At 52.7% G+C, this 15037-nt stretch overlaps 1 protein-coding gene and 2 long non-coding RNA genes across 6 annotated transcripts in view; 1 reads left to right on the forward strand and 2 right to left on the reverse strand.

Annotated features, from left to right (window-relative positions):
- The window catches only part of LOC121013967 (uncharacterized), a 4696-nt gene extending 1998 nt beyond the window's left edge, over window positions 1–2698 (reverse strand). Inside the window, exons 1-3 of one of the 3 annotated variants that reach the window (XR_005783000.1) lie at window positions 2584–2698; window positions 2056–2166; window positions 165–210 (exon numbers count right to left, since the gene is read on the reverse strand). This is a non-coding gene — a long non-coding RNA (uncharacterized LOC121013967). Of the gene's footprint in view, window positions 1–164; window positions 214–2055; window positions 2167–2583 lie in introns of those variants that run through there. The other 2 variants (XR_005783001.1, XR_005782999.1) reach the window with 2 other exon arrangements.
- A 2075-nt stretch (window positions 2699–4773) lies between these two features.
- Window positions 4774–7990, reverse strand: LOC121013968 (uncharacterized). Its single transcript, XR_005783002.1, has 4 exons — window positions 7724–7990; window positions 6294–6445; window positions 5832–5962; window positions 4774–5576 (listed from the first exon to the last, which is right to left on the reverse strand). It is a non-coding gene; the product is annotated as an uncharacterized LOC121013968 (long non-coding RNA).
- A 60-nt stretch (window positions 7991–8050) lies between these two features.
- Window positions 8051–15037, forward strand: part of ICAM1 (intercellular adhesion molecule 1) — a 9688-nt gene continuing 2701 nt past the window's right edge. Inside the window, exons 1-3 of one of the 2 annotated variants that reach the window (XM_040449850.1) lie at window positions 8051–8201; window positions 9838–10095; window positions 14683–14988. In XM_040449850.1, the coding sequence (XP_040305784.1) occupies window positions 8135–8201; window positions 9838–10095; window positions 14683–14988 (631 nt within the window). In that variant the 5' untranslated portion in view covers window positions 8051–8134. The remainder of the gene's footprint in view (window positions 8202–9837; window positions 10096–14682; window positions 14989–15037) is intronic. The other variant, XM_040449849.1, reaches the window with a different exon arrangement.

Below are 15037 nucleotides of genomic sequence, written 5' to 3' on the forward strand. Positions count from 1 at the left end.
ATCAGGAGGCAGTATGAACATGTACACATTAGTTTTCCAGCACTGTCTTAACCAAGTACCACAGCCTGGGGGAGGTGAAACAACAGAAATGTACTGTCTCATGGTTCTAGAAGCTAGGAATCTAAGATCAAGGTGCCGGCAGGGTTGATTCCTTCTGAGGCTGTGAGGGAGAGTTGTCCCAACCTCTTCCTTCCCCTGGCTTCTGGGCATCTGCTGGCAAACCTTGACGTTACATGGCTGGTAGTCATTCCAAGTCCAAGGTCTGCCCTCATCTTCGAATGGCAATGTCTCTGTGTATGTGTCCAGGTTTCTCCTTTTTAGTTTATTTATTTTGTTTATGGATTTACGGGGGGGGGGGGACAGAGAGAGAGGGAGAGAGAATCCCAAGCAGGCTTTGCACTGTCAGCGTGGACCCCGACGTGGGGCTCGAATTCATGAACCATGAGATCACAACTTGAGTCAAAGCCAAGAGTCAGACACTTAATTGAGACACTCAGGTGCCCCTGGGCACCATCCCCCCCCCCCGGTTTTTTTAATGTTTACTTAATGTGCACGAGCAGGGGAGGGTGGATCTGAAGCTCAGTGCTGACATCAGAGAGCCCAGTGTGGGGCTTGAACCCATGAACTGTGAGTTCACGACCTGAGCCGAAGTCGGACGCTTAACCGACTGAGCCACCCAGGTGCCTTAGATTCCCCCCTTTTATAAGGGCGCCAGTCATGTTGAGTTCGTTCCGCCACCCCCCCCCCACCCCAACCTCATCTTAATCATTCCCAGATACTGAGGATTAGTGCTTTTTTTTTTTTCTTTTTCCTTGCAGGAAGGAGAGACAGTTGGACCCATGATTGCCTGTGTTTGAAATTCTCTATAATAAGCCTTTCTGAAAAGAGAGAGACAGGGGCGCCTGGGTGACTCAGTCATTTGAACCTCCAACTCTTGATTTTGGCTCAGGTCACGATCCCAGCATCGTGGGATTGAGCCCCACATGGGGCTCTGTGCTGACAGCACAGAGCCTGCTTAGGATTCTTTCTCTCCCTTTCTCTCTCTGCCCCTCCCCTGCTCTCTCTCTCTCTCTCTCTCTCAAAAATAAATAAAACTAATAAACATTAAAAGAGAGAGAGAGATGGGGGCGCCTGGGGGGCTCACTTGGTTAAGCGTCCGACTTCAGCTCAGGTCATGATCTCGCGGTCCGTGAGTTCGAGCCCCGTGTCGGGCTCTGTGCTGACAGCTCAGAGCCTGGAGCCTGTTTCAGATTCTGTGTCTCCCTCTCTCTCTGCCCCTCACCTGTTCATGCTCTGTCTTTCTCTGTCTCAAAAATAAATAAACGTTAAAAAAAAAATAAAAAATAAATAAACATAAAAAAGAAAGAAAGAAAGAAAGAAAGAAAGAAAGAAAGAGAGAGAGAGAAAGAAAGAAAGAAAGAGAGAGAAAGAAAGAAGGAAACTGAAAGCAAAATCGAGCCACTGGGGCTGGGATCAGACTCCCCGGAAACACAGGGGCGAAAGGCAGGCAGCTTTGATGGTGGATTTAGGGTGTCTACTTATTGGGGGTCGGCACGGAGGCCCACTGGGTGGGGATGAGGGAAGGGCCATAACCAGACCAAAGATGTCCCCACTCCAGTGAAAGGGTGTCTAGGAAAGAAAGCCTCAGAGCACCTCCTCCCAAACACATACCCACCAATCCACCAGGAGTGGATTAAAGTTAACGCACTGCTGGGTCATCCAAAGAGGGCAAAGCCTCCAACTGCCATGTCCCCACCCGGGCAGGAGGGATCCAAAGGCTAGTGAGAAGGGGCGAGGCAGACAGAAGAGTCGACAGCAGAGAGACCAGACCCTTTCCCCGCCCCCCCCAACCGAGGCCTCCAGCCTGGAGAGGGCTCCCATCCAACGTTGAGCCAAGTTCAGAGATGTGACTATGCCACCGACCTGAGCCTGAGTCCCGGGCAGAATTCTCAGCCAGGGGGTGGGGCAAGGTTCCACCACAGAACAAAGGGGCAAAAGAGGAAGCCAAGTTGTGTTTTGACTGAGATGTCAACAACATGAATTTTTCTGCCTTACCAGCTAGGGCCGCGAGGACGAAATGTGATGTATCGACCAGATCGGTGGCAACACAGAGGAAATGTGTATTTCTGCCTGGGAAGTTGGAGGCGAGATTCTCAGAGCTGAGTCCTAATGAAACAGACACAGCGACTGCTACTACCCGTTCTGGCTCTGTGCTCGTCAGGCGCTGCATCCACACTGTGTTAGCGGAACCCCATGGCCGCCCTTTGAGGTTTGGGTTACCATCCCATTCTACAGCTGAGGCCATCAAGGCGCAACCAGAGGAAGGGGCTTGCTCAAGGTCACAGCTTATGACAGGGGCTGTCAGCATCCTGACCACAACCCTTGACACCTGCTGTCCCACGCACTCCCCCCAACCGTCAGTGCCGCAGGACCATGGTGGGTTTGTCTGCTGGGCAGGTCAGAAGGACTGGGGACCCGCAATGATACATCACTTCCTCCTACCCCATTAGGATGGCAATAATAACAGTAATCACAAAACAGAAAATGGGGGCAAAATACAGGAATCCCTAAAATGTCACTTACTGGATGCCAGTGGAGCTTTAAAAAGCCTTCTGTGCCTGGGTGGCTCAGTCAGTTGAGCGTCCCACTTTGGCTCAGGTCACGATCTCGTGGTTTGTGGGTTCAGGCCCCCCGTCGGACTCTGGAGCCTGCTTCAGATTCTGTGTCTCCTTCTCTCTCTGCCTCTCCCCCACTTGTGCTCAGTCTCTCTCTCTCAAAAATAAATAAAATGTAAAAAAAAAAAAATTAAAAACAGACAATAGTATCGATGAGGATGTGCAGAAAGTAGAATTCTAAAAAAATTTTTTTAATGTTTACTTATTTTTGAGAGACAGAGACAGAGAGACAGAGCATGAGCAGAGATGGGGCAGAGAGAGAGGGAGACACAGAATCCGAAGCAGGCTCCGGGCTCCGGGCTGTCAGCACGGAGCCCGACGCGGGGCTCTAACTCACAAACCGCGAGATCATGACCTGAGCCAAAGTCAGACCCTCAACCGTCCGAGCCACCCAGGCGCTTCCCCCCCAGCAATTGCACGTCTAAGTATATTCCCGAAAGGACTGAAAAAATTTTCATACCAACACTTGCACATGAACGTATATAGCAGCATGATTCAGGGTAGCCAAAAGGGAGAAACAACCCAAATGTCCATCAGCTGGTGAATGAATAAAGCAAAGGTCCTATCTCCATACAATGCAATATTATCCAGCCCTAAAAAGAAACTCAGTATAGGGGCACCTGGGGGGCTCAGTTGGTTGAGTCCGACTCTTAAAGTGGGCGTGGAGCCCACTTAATAAAAAAATTTAAATTTAAATTAAAAAAAAAGGAAAACGTATTAATACATGCTACAACATGGACGAAACGTTATGCTAAACATCACGAACATTATGCTAAGGGAAAGAGTCCAAACACAAAAGGCCACATAGTGTGTGATTCCACTGATAGGAAATGTCCAGAATGTGCAAGCCCATAGAGACAGCAGATTAGTGGTTGCCAGGGGCTGAGAGGAGAGAGGATTGGGAGGTACCAGGTTTTTGGGGATGGTGATGGAAATATTCCAGAATCATATACTGGTTGTACAAGATTGTGAATACACAGGAAAATTTTTAAAGGGCAAAAAGTAAGTTTTGTATTGTGAATTTGTCTCAAATATATATATATATATACACACACATATATACACACATATATATACATATATACGTGTATGTGTATATATATGTATATATATACACACACACACACACAGCATATAAATGTAAATTGGTATAGCCACTTTGAAAACTAGTATTGTGGGTTTCCCCCAAAATTAAAAATAGTACTACCAGGGTATCTGGGTGGCTCAGTCATTCTAGCGTCCAACTTCGGCTCAGGTCACGATCTCATGGCTTGTGGGTGCGAGCCCCGTGGCGGGCTCTGTGCTGACAGCCCAGAGCCTGGAGTCTGCTTCGGATTCTGTGTCTCCCTCTCTCTGCCCCTTCCCCAGCTCACGCTCTCTCTCTCTCTCTCGAAAATAAATAAATATTAAATTTAAAAAAATAGTACTACCATATGATCGACCAATTTTACTTCTGGATATTTATCTGAAGGAAACAAAATCAGTATCTTGAAAAGATATCTACACCCCCATGTTACTGCAGCATTATTTACAATACCCAAGACACGGAAACAACCTAAATGTCCATCAATGTATGAACGGATATATATAGATAAATACAGATATATACATATAGATATATACTATATACATACGCACACACAAATATGTATACACGTATATAACTGACATATAGTATGCGTGTATACGCGTATACATATAAGTGTATACACACACATATACACAACGGAATACTATTCGTCCATAAAAAGAAGGAAATCTTGCCATTTGCTACGTCACAGATGGACCTTGAGGTCATTACGCTAAGTGAGATAGGTTAGAAAATGACAAATACTGCATGACCTCACTTATATGTGGAATCTTAAAAACAAACAACAACAAAACAACAACAAAAACAAACCACTTGAGGAGTACCTGTGTGGCTCAGCTGGTTAAGCGTCCCATTTCAGCTCTGGTCAAGATCTTGTGCTTTGTGTGATCCTGCATCGGGCTCTGTTCTCAGTGTGGAGCCTTCCTGGAATTCTTTCTCTACGCCCCGCCCTCTCTCTCAGAATAAATAAATCAACTTTAAAGCAAAACAAAAGACACACCTGAATTTACATACAGAACAGATTGGTGGTTGCCAGAGGCAGGGGGTGGGGGAAATGGGTGAAGCGGGTCAAAGGGTACAAACTTCCAGTTACAAGGTAAATGGGTCCTGGGATGCGATGGACAGCTGGTGACCCAAAACTGTTTAAATAAATGAATAGAAATGTACATATGGAATAACGAAGTATTAGGCAGTTGACATTCCTGGAGGAGCTTCGACCCAGCGAGGCACAGGATTGGCGTAAAAAGTCCGCCCATCTCCAAGGGGTTCCTCAGTGAGACTGAACCACAGTGGCCCCAAAGGAGGTCTCCATACTAACCCACAGCTTTCCTGGTTGCCTTCCCCGACTCCCCCCAAACCCCCATCCCAGGTATAAACTGCTAGAACACCAGGTTTGGTTCCAGGGGCTGCTTTTGGGGAGAACGTCCACTAAAACAGCCGCTAAGTTGTCAGAGCCTGGATCCAAACCCCAATCTGCTCCTCCTTCTGTCACAACCTTGTGGATGAAATGCTCTGAGAACCTCCTGTAAAAGCTGTGGGAAGGAAATTCTGGGCCAGAGGAACGGCATGTTCAGAATGCTCGGGGACAAAAGAAATTCACTGAAGCTGCCAGGAAGGGCGGGGTGGCCACGCCACAGCTCCGAGTGAAGGGACAGCAGGGGCCAGGCCACAAAGCGGGATATGAGTCCGCGGCCTCTAGTCTGTAGTGGGTCCACTCACTGGACTGCCCAAGACTGCCTGGCACCCGGGAGGAAGGCTTGCCCTTCCTGGCAACTTCAGCGAAGGGCTGGGGAGCCTCCGCTTTCCTTTTCCTAGAGGGAACACAAAGGAAATGTGAGACCAGGAGGCGGACGCTCCTCTCGCTACCCTGGCCGCCATTACCACCCCATCTTCATCTCAGGAAATGGCTCTCTGTCTTCCCAGGGGACCGGGCCAGAACCAAGAAGTCATTCTTAACTCCGCTCTGTCCTCATGTCCCAGCAAGCACAGGTGACCTTGCCACCAAAACGGATGTCAGATCACTTCTCCGATGGCACTGCCCAGAGCAAGGGCCCATTATTACCCACCTCGACTAGAGTAGTCACCTCCTCTCTGGCCTCCTGTCCTCCCTGGCCCTGGGACATAGCTCCTGCTGTCTCAGGAGGGTGCCTGTAAACACTGGAGCTGGGGCTGTCCCTCCTCAATGGCTCCCACCTCACTGGGAAGAAAAGCCAAAGTCCTCTGCAGACTGACAAGCATGCCGGGCACCATCTCCTCCCTGCCTTCATTTCCTCCTCCCTTCCTTACTGCACTCCAGTCATATGGGCCTCCAGGCTGTCCCTACCTCAGGGCCTTTGCACATTCAGCACTCTCTGTCTGGTACCTTCCCTCTCTGATATTGTCACAGGAGCCTCCTCACTTCCCCGTGTCTTTGCTCAAATGTCGCCTTCTCAGTCTTTCCCAGAGTACTCTACTTAAAAGTTCATTAACCCTCACATTCCCTATCCCTCCTATTCTATTTCCTCTCAGCACTAATCACCAACACTCACCCCATATATTTTATTTTTGTTTCTTATCGGCCCCCCGCCGTTGAAACCATCTCTGCACAATGACGAAATGTTTGTCTTTCCTCATCACTGCCCTGTCGCCAGCTCTTGGAAGGATTCCTATCACAGCAGGCACCCACTGAACACCACAGGGCCTGTAGGGAGAGATCCGAAAGAACCGCGCTTTTATGGCTGCAAGGAAGACTTGGGCCGCGCGGGGGAGCTCGCCGCCCGCGCACTGTGGACCAAAGTTCAGAGACCCATTGCGGAAAGCCCGAGAAAAATCCGCCGGAAAATAACCTCCCCTCTCCCTCCCGCACAGGATTTTCCCAGTCCCTTCGAGGCTTGGGGCGTCCCTGGTCCTACCCTGCACCTTTGCCCAGACAGTTCGGGGAGGGATTTCAGCACCCACCACACCCCGCGTAGGAAGATCCCCGTGGAAATCCCTTAGGAATCATCAGGGCAGGAGAAGGGATGCTTTTCTAGCTGATGAGTGACTCGAAGCCCTATCCTCCGAAGGAAGGGCTCGAACGTCCCCTGGGCTCCCTCCCTTCCCCTTCTGCTGCGCGACCTCCTTGGCCCCTCAGAGGTCTCCATGGCGACGCGACGCGCATCCCACAACAGGAAGTCTTAGGCGGCGTGGCTAAGCGCTGGGAGACCCCAGGGCCCCCAGCCTCGACGTGGTAGATGCCAAGCCTTGGGGTCACACGCGTAGGCCGTGGCCTTGGGGTGGAGGACGCGGCGGCGGTCTATAGACACAATCCCTCCCCCCACGCCCCTTCCTAATGGAACTAGCCCCAGCAAATATCCGCACAATTTACCGCTGGCGCCCAAAGTTCAAGAGCCAGGTGCAGCGCTTGGAGTTTGGCCGCCTCCTCTCCTCGCCCCACTTCGGGGCGTAGGAGTTGTTTCCCTGTGGAAAGGAAGGGTCCGAGCGCCCCCTCTCCATTCAAGGTGTGCTACCTCAGTTTCCCCGAGGGGCCTGGGGACGGCAGCGGGGACCTCGGCGCGTCAGGACCACGCGGCTTCCTTCCTTTTTCTGGAGGCTGTAAAGACGCCCCCGCGGCGGAGGCCGAAAGGAGAAGCGCGGCCGCGGCCTTGGCTGGGGGGGGGGGGGGGGAGCGATGCAGGGCCCCGGACGTGATGACGCCTGGAGTCCTCACCCCATGGTTTCGCGGACCCTTGCATGCGCCCAGGCTTGTTCCTGCGCTTCTTGGGAAATCTGTCAGCTGAGCAAGGGCTTGCCCCTTGGGGGAGGGGCACCCTTGATAGAGAGTGCCCCGAAGAGATTCCTGGGTCCCCACCCTAAAGAGGGATCGTCCACTCGGTTAAAGAGGACTGCATGCGCTGGACAGTCAGACGAGTTCGAACCTCCTCGCCGCTCGGAGGCTCGGTTTACCCCTCTGTGGAATGGGCACAATAACAGTCCCTACCGTCCAGGGTAGTTGGCGGTATTCCGTAGAGCGCTTAGAGCAGCGGCACCGCAGCACCGCGGTGAGCCCGGCCCCGGGACCGAACCTGTCGCGCCGGGAGCGGCCCCCCCCCCCCCCCGAGCTCGCCCGGCCGCCGAGCCCCTCGTTGCTTCAGTTTGGAAATTCCAGCGCTCCAGCGGCCAACGAGGGGGGACAACGCGACTTAGGCTCGGCACCCTTTCAATCCGGAAATGCCGGAGCCCTCGTTCCGGAGGGGAAGGCGCGAGGTTTCCGGGAAAGTAGCACCGCCCCTCTGCCCCCCGTGCCCGGCCGCAATAAAAGGCCCACGCGCTGCGGCCATGAGCCCAGTCGGCGCCGCACGTCTCTGCGCGGCCGGAGGTCGGTTCCCTGCTCTCCCAGCTTCGGCCCGCTATGGCTCTCGGCACCGCCCGTCCCGCGCTGCCAGCGCTCCTGGCCCTGATCGGAGCTCTGCTCCCAGGTGAGTCGGGGTGGGGCTGCCGTCGAGCCAACTCCCCGGATCTTCGCTGCGCCCTGGGCGCACGGGGAGGACCCGCTCCCGGCCGGCTGGGGATAAGCCCCTGTCGTACTTAGGTAGCTGTTTATGGGAAGTTGGGGCTAGAGTCGCCGGCTGAAAGTTGACAGCAGTGGGTTCGAATCCAGGCCCTGGATCACTTCCACGGGAGGCCTCAAGTTAGAGGTTGACATTCCCGGAGCCTCAGTTTCTCAGCTGTAAGATGGAGAACGTAAGAGCGGCCGCTCGAAATGGTCGTGCCCTGGCCGAGTGCCACGCCTGGCTCCAAGACTCGGTCTGATTGTGTGCGGACGTGTCCGGCACCAAGCTGAGTAGGCTGGGGACCCCCCCCTCCCAACACACACACATGTACATTCTGTTTCTCGTCCCCCCTGCCCCTGGGGAAGTCCAGGACTGCCTCTGCTCAGGGGAATTCCAGGGCTGACTTGCCCAAAGGCCAGAGGCTGAGAGTGGCATGCCCCAGCACCCCTCCACCAACCCCAGTCTGGGGGTTGCCGAAGGGAGACCAGGGGAGCGCCAAATGGCGGTCTGTGTTGGGAAGCCGGAGAGTGGGAAAGGGACACCTGTGGTTACCAGCCCAACAAAGGGTTCTAGTCCAGATGCCAATGTGGTTTCTACTGCTTTTCAGCTGAGTAACCGCACTTCTCCCAGCCTCACCATTTCACTCTGTGAAATGGGAACTATCCCAGAATCACTCTCGGAGGATTCACGGAGCTGCTGTCTTCCCACACCTCCATCCAGATAGAGGAACCCAAAGCTGAGGACAGGAATCTTTGCAAGAGACAGATAGATAGGCCCTTTGGAAGGGCCCAGATAGATATTTTTTTCAGCTTTGGAGGCACCAGGGAGTCGGAGGGAGCTAATCACCACAAGCCCCCTTCTTCCCTGCAAACAGGCACTGTCTGCCCTGTGCTAGGAGTCCATTGCATTAAGCGGGGGCTGGGATGACTATATTTACCCACCTTACAGAAGGGGAAATTGAGGTCTTGAGAGCGGAGACCACTTGGCAGAGGAAGTGAGGAGACAACTCAGTTGGAACTTTTCCATTCCTGGAGGGATAGCCTCCTCCACCTCACATCCTGGGAGAGAGAAACACACTGACTTCATGTCCCTCCTCTGCTCAAGTCCGCCGTGGCTCCCCACTGCCCTCCGAATGAAGACCAAGTCCTTGGCATGGCCTGCCCTGCCCACATGATCCATCTTCCTGACCTTTCTCCCAGCTCTTCCTCCTCACTAACTCTCTCCAGCCACCCTGCCTCAGGACCTTTGCACTTGTGCCTGTTGCCTAGAATTAATTTCTCTCTTCTCTGAATGGCCAGCCCCTTCTCATCATTCGGATCTCTGCTCACACATTACCCTGTCACCAAGTCACTGTCTGTTCTCTCACCCTGTTTTGTTTTTGCCAAAGCTCTTATTAACATCAGTTATTAATTATCTTGTTTGCCTATGAATTTTTCTGTCTCCCACACTGAAGGCAGCGTTTTGCCTCGTTCAGGGCTCTGTGCCCAGCCCTCAACCCAGGCTGGGTACACGGTAATTGCTGATGAACCCGATTTGTCCTGACTTCCATCTTTTGTTCTAGGACTTGGAGGGGCCCAAACATCAGTGCACCCCCTAGAAGCCATCATACCCCGAGGCGGCTCTGTGCAGGTGAACTGTAGTACTTCTTGTGACCATCGCCCCTTCTTGGGCCTGGAGACGCAGCTGACTAAGAAGGAGGTCGCTCAGGGGGACAACTGGAAGATCTTTGAACTGAGTGGTGTGCAGGAAGATAGCACCCCAATATGCTTCTCGTACTGTCAAGCACAGACAATGGTTTCGATGTCTCTCGCCGTGTACTGTGAGTGGCTGGGCCCAGGGGCTGGACAAGGCAGGCTGGGTGGGGGAGGTGGACGTGTGCGAGTCCCCTCGGGCTGGGACAGCCTTTGTTGCTTGGTGGTGGGGACAGAGCTGGCTCGCCAGAGCACTGGTGGGCACATCTTCGGAAAGCCTCATTGTCGTTTGAAACCCCTTCTTGAATTTTCTTGGGTGCATTTAGCGTATTGCAGAGATTCAGTACATTTGAGTACTATAGGCCTCTGGAAACATGTGACAGATCCTAGATATGACTCTTTATTTTATTTTTTTATTATTAAAAAATTTGTTTTAAATCTTAATTTTTGACAGAGAGAGAGAGAGAGAGAGAGAGAGAGAGAGAGCAAGAGCAGGGGAGGAACAGAGAGAGAGGGAGACATAGAATCCAAAACAGGCTCCAGGCTCTGAGCTGTCAGTACAGAGCCCAACACGGGGCTCGAACTCCCCAACCGCGAGCTCATGACCTGAGCCAAAGTTGGACACTTAACTGACTGAGCCACCCAGGCGCCCCTAGATATGACTTTTTAAAAGATGTAGTTTAGGGGCGCCTGGATGGCACGGTCGGTTGAACATCTGACTCCTGATTTTGGCTCAGGTCAGGATCTCACTGTTCGTGGGTTCAAGCCCTACTTTGGGCTCTGCACCGACAGTGTGGAGTCTGCTTGGGACTGTCTCTCTCCCTCTCTCTCTGCCTCTCCCCTGCTTATACATGCTCTCTCTCTCTGTCTCTCTCTCAAAATAAATAAACATTAACAGGGGCGCCTGGGTGGCGCAGTCGGTTAAGCGTCCGACTTCAGCCAGGTCACGATCTCCCGGTCCGTGAGTTCGAGCCCCGCGTCGGGCTCTGGGCTGATGGCTCAGAGCCTGGAGCCTGTTTCCGATTCTGTGTCTCCCTCTCTCTCTGCCCCTGCCCCGTTCATGCTCTGTCTCTCTCTGTCCCAAAAATAAATAAACGTTGAAAAAAAAATTAAAAAAAAAAAACAAAAACATTAACAAAGAAGGAGATGCAGTTTAGGGGCACCTGGGTGACTCAGTGGGTTAAATGCGTCTGACTTTGGCTCAGGTCATGATCTCACAGTCCGTGAGTTCAAGCCTCACGTTGGACTCTGCTGACAGCTCAGAGCCTGGAAGCTGCTTCAGATTCTGTGTCTTCCTCTCTCTCTGCCCCTCCCCTGCTTGTGCTCGGCCTCTCTCTCTCTCTCTCTCTCTCTCTCTCTCTCTCTCTCTCAAAAATAAATAAACATTTAAAACAAAATGTTAAAGAAGATGCAATTTAAAAGTAGCCCGGACATGGCAATTTTCACGTATTGGCAGCAGTCAAAAGGGTTGATAACAGCCATGCTGGCAAGACGGTGGGGAAGCGGGCAGTCCTGGGACATCGCTGACAACGTGGGAACAGAGAAGCACAGCCCCGAGTGGGGAAGTGGTGTCAGTTCTCTAAGTGGCCCACGCATGTGTGCTTTGACACAGAAATCCCATTCCTCGGGATTGGGCTTATGTGTGTCCCCAGCCCCGCGGGAGCGGCGTGGGCTGCGGGATGGGGTTATTTTACTGCGGCTTTATTTGCATGGGCAAAAGTTTGCAACCCACTCGGGCACAGGGCACGGGGGAGATACGCTGTAGTTTGCTCACTTGAAGGCGCAGTATGCAACTGCACAAAGAGAAGGAGGAAGCTCCCATGTCCTGAAAGAGGAATGACCTCCAAGGTGTCCCGTCACGTTCAAGAGAAGAGAGGCGTGCCCAGAACGAGTGGCATGCCATCCTTGGTGTTGAGGACCAGCAGGGTGGGGTGAGGGCCGCCCGTGTTGACACAGAAAGGAGCCAGGAGAGGAAATCCAAGAAATGAGAGAGAGAGGCTGGGGGCAGGGGCGCTCCGGGAGAGGGCCTGGGGCCAGTGTTTTCTATGTGCCTTCTTCTTCTCTGGGCACTTTCAACTGTGAGAACTACTATTACCATAGGCAATGAATAAATAAAATTCAGACGAAAACAAGATGGAACAAACAAACAAGGAAGAAAAGACAGAAAGAGTTAGCCAACTGGTCTCGGGGTTAGACAGCTTTGGGTTCCAGTCCCAGCATGGCCTTTATGGACCGGGTGGCCACGGGGGATATGGCTTGTTCACTGACTTTGCCATGAGACCTCCTCGCGTGGGTGTAATGATGCATTGAGGCGTGAAGGACACTCCACCATCATGGTGTCTGGGCAAAGCCTTTGGGGAAAACAGCGGCTTTGCTTCTGATTTGGAGCATGTTTGGGCACATTCTGGCCAGCTGAGGAGAGTCCCCAAACGTTCCCAGTGGCCTGTAAAACCCCAGGCAAACCGCCTCGAGGGACTTCTGCATCTTGGCATGATAGTTGAAAACCCAGTGCTCCAACTTTGGGGCCTGGGTCTGCCACGTCTCTCCCTCTGTGACTTTGGGTACCAGCCTTTGCCTTAATTTCCAGCTTTGTGAAATGGAGCCGATGTCCTGCACACAGGCAGGGGGTCACCTAGGAGAGGCCCTGTCTAGCTTGGTCCTGCCCCACCCCTGGTGTAAAGATCCCTGGGTGGCTGAACTTTCTCTAGAAAGGATAAGCGTGTTACCTCCTGTAGGAGATGACCCCTAACTGGTCCTCGAAGGGTGAGTAGAAGTTGGTATAGACAGGAATTCAGGGCAGAGGGAACAGCCTAGGTTTGAGTGGGAAAACATGCTGAACGGAGGGGGTCGGTGTTAGGAAGGGCTGAATACCAGCAGATTGGTGGGGATTTCCTCAGGGTGTTAGGAAGCCATGGAGGGTGTGAGAGCAGGCCAGGGATCTAGATAGCAGAAGGCTGGGCTGCCTGGGTGGCTCAGTTGGTTAAGTATCCAACTCTTGGTTTTGGCTCAGGTCACGATCTCACGGTTCATGGGTTCGAGCCCCGAATGGGGTTTTCTCTCTCTCTGCCCCTCCCACGTCTCTCTCTTTGGCTCTCTCTCTCTCTCTCAAAATAAATAAGCAACTAAACTTAAAAAAAAAAATCATTAGCAGAAGGCTGGCCTTTTGGGAAGCCAGCGAGCAGTTGGCCGTGGACCTCGTCCAGGCCACATGTGTGGGCAGTGGCTGGGTACAGGAAGGGAGGGCAGACAAATACTTGGAAGAGGAAACTAACCAGGACTGAAGGTTGGGGTTCAGGGAGAGGCAGAGGCAAGACAGACCTCCTCCCCCAGTCTGGCCTTCGGGGCAAGGAGCTGTGCTCAGAGATAGGAACTCCTTCTGGGGGCTGAGGTTTGAGGTTTGCACCCAGCTCTGCAAATTCGTGTTTGCAGCACGTGCTTATGGGTAAGCACTGGATGTCTAAAGGTTTTCTTGCCCCCCCCCCCCGTTTGTTTTTAAAGCTATACTGAGATATCATTTACAGAATACATACATAAGTCACCCCTTTCAAGTGTACAATTCAACAAATTTGCATGTATTTATAGAGTAGCACAGCCCTCACCACCATCTAATTTTAGAACATTTCCATCACCCTAAAAGGAAACCTCATGTCCATTTACAGTCATTCTATTTCTTAAATGCATTAATGAAAGCCCTACCTCCAATAACCCATTTTACAGCTCAGGAAACTGAGATTCGATTTCCCCAACTGCGAGGGCTGGAGCAATTTCCAGGGCAAAGTCGCTCGCCTACAGCTCATAGCACAGAAGCCCCAAAGCTAGGAATCAAACCCAGGGCCCTCAGTGCTAAGTCGCAGCTCACTGGGACTCTGCTTTTAATTTTCACTTTCAGTCCTGGCCTGAAATTCTGTTACTTTATGTGTAACGGGGACCCTGGCCTGCAAAACCCAAGCCCACATGTTGTGTTTTCAGGGGATACTCAGAGTTCCGTTTTGAGTGTCTGTTGGTTATTCTTGCATTTTTAACATTTCAGGGGACCACGCAGCACATTTGGGAACTTCTTTCCCCTAAAAGGGGGCTCCTGAAAGGCCTTAAGTCAGTGCGGGTGGCTCAAACTTATTTTTTCTATAAATACAGAGAGCCTACTGTGTGCCACCAACAGATCAGAGAACAAAGCTGACAAAGACCTCCCCCCACCCCCTTCTCCTGGGCTGAACTTACCTGGAAGGACGGGGAAATAGAGAAACGAGTTAACTGAGAAGATGTGTGTCACCCTTGGGTGTCAGACAGTGAGGGGTGCTGTGGGGGGGAAATAAGGCCAAGAAGAAGAGAAGGGGGGAGCATAGGGTCTCTTAAAAACAATCTCTACTCAATCTCTACTGGACTGGGCAGTTTAAATTTACTGTATGTATTTGACCGGACTCCCGGTGATAGATTTTGAGGTTTTGGTGTTTTTGGTTGTTTTTTTTTTTTTTTCCCACTCTTCACTCTTAGACGGTGCAGTGGATAAATTGTTTTTGCCCCCTTCCCAGCCACCTGGGGACTTCCCACCGGTTTATCCTGAAGCTCTTAACATTCCTGTCTGGCTTAGGTGGTTTGGGGTGTGTCGCGTGAAGAGCGGGGAGGGGGGAGGCCCCTGGACGGGGCGCAGCCCGCGCCCCAGCGCCCCCTGCGGGCGGGCAGCCTCTCTGGCTCACACAACACCCCCCCCACCCCAGGGTTCCCGGAGCGCGTGGAGTTGGCCCCCCTGCCCCGCTGGCAGCCCGTGGGCGAAAACCTCACCCTGCGCTGCCAGGTGGCCGGCGGGGCGCCCCGGACCAACCTCACGGTGGTGCTGCTCCGCGGGGAGGAGGAGCTGAGCCGGCAGCCGGCCGTCGGGGAGCCCGCCGAGGCCACGGTCACGGTGCTGGCGGGCAGAGACGACCACCTCGCCAATTTCTCGTGCCGCACGGAACTGGACTTGCGGTCCCGAGGGCTGGGTCTATTCCAGAACAGCTCGGCCCCCAGGCAGCTCCGAACTTTCGGTGAGGCGCTGGGGAGCTGCCAGAGAGGATGGGGGGGGGGGGGGGGGGG

Source organism: Herpailurus yagouaroundi, unplaced genomic scaffold (assembly GCF_014898765.1).
Source record: "Herpailurus yagouaroundi ecotype Mexico unplaced genomic scaffold, PumYag 200, whole genome shotgun sequence".
In the NCBI taxonomy this organism is placed as follows: Eukaryota; Metazoa; Chordata; class Mammalia; order Carnivora; family Felidae; genus Herpailurus; species Herpailurus yagouaroundi.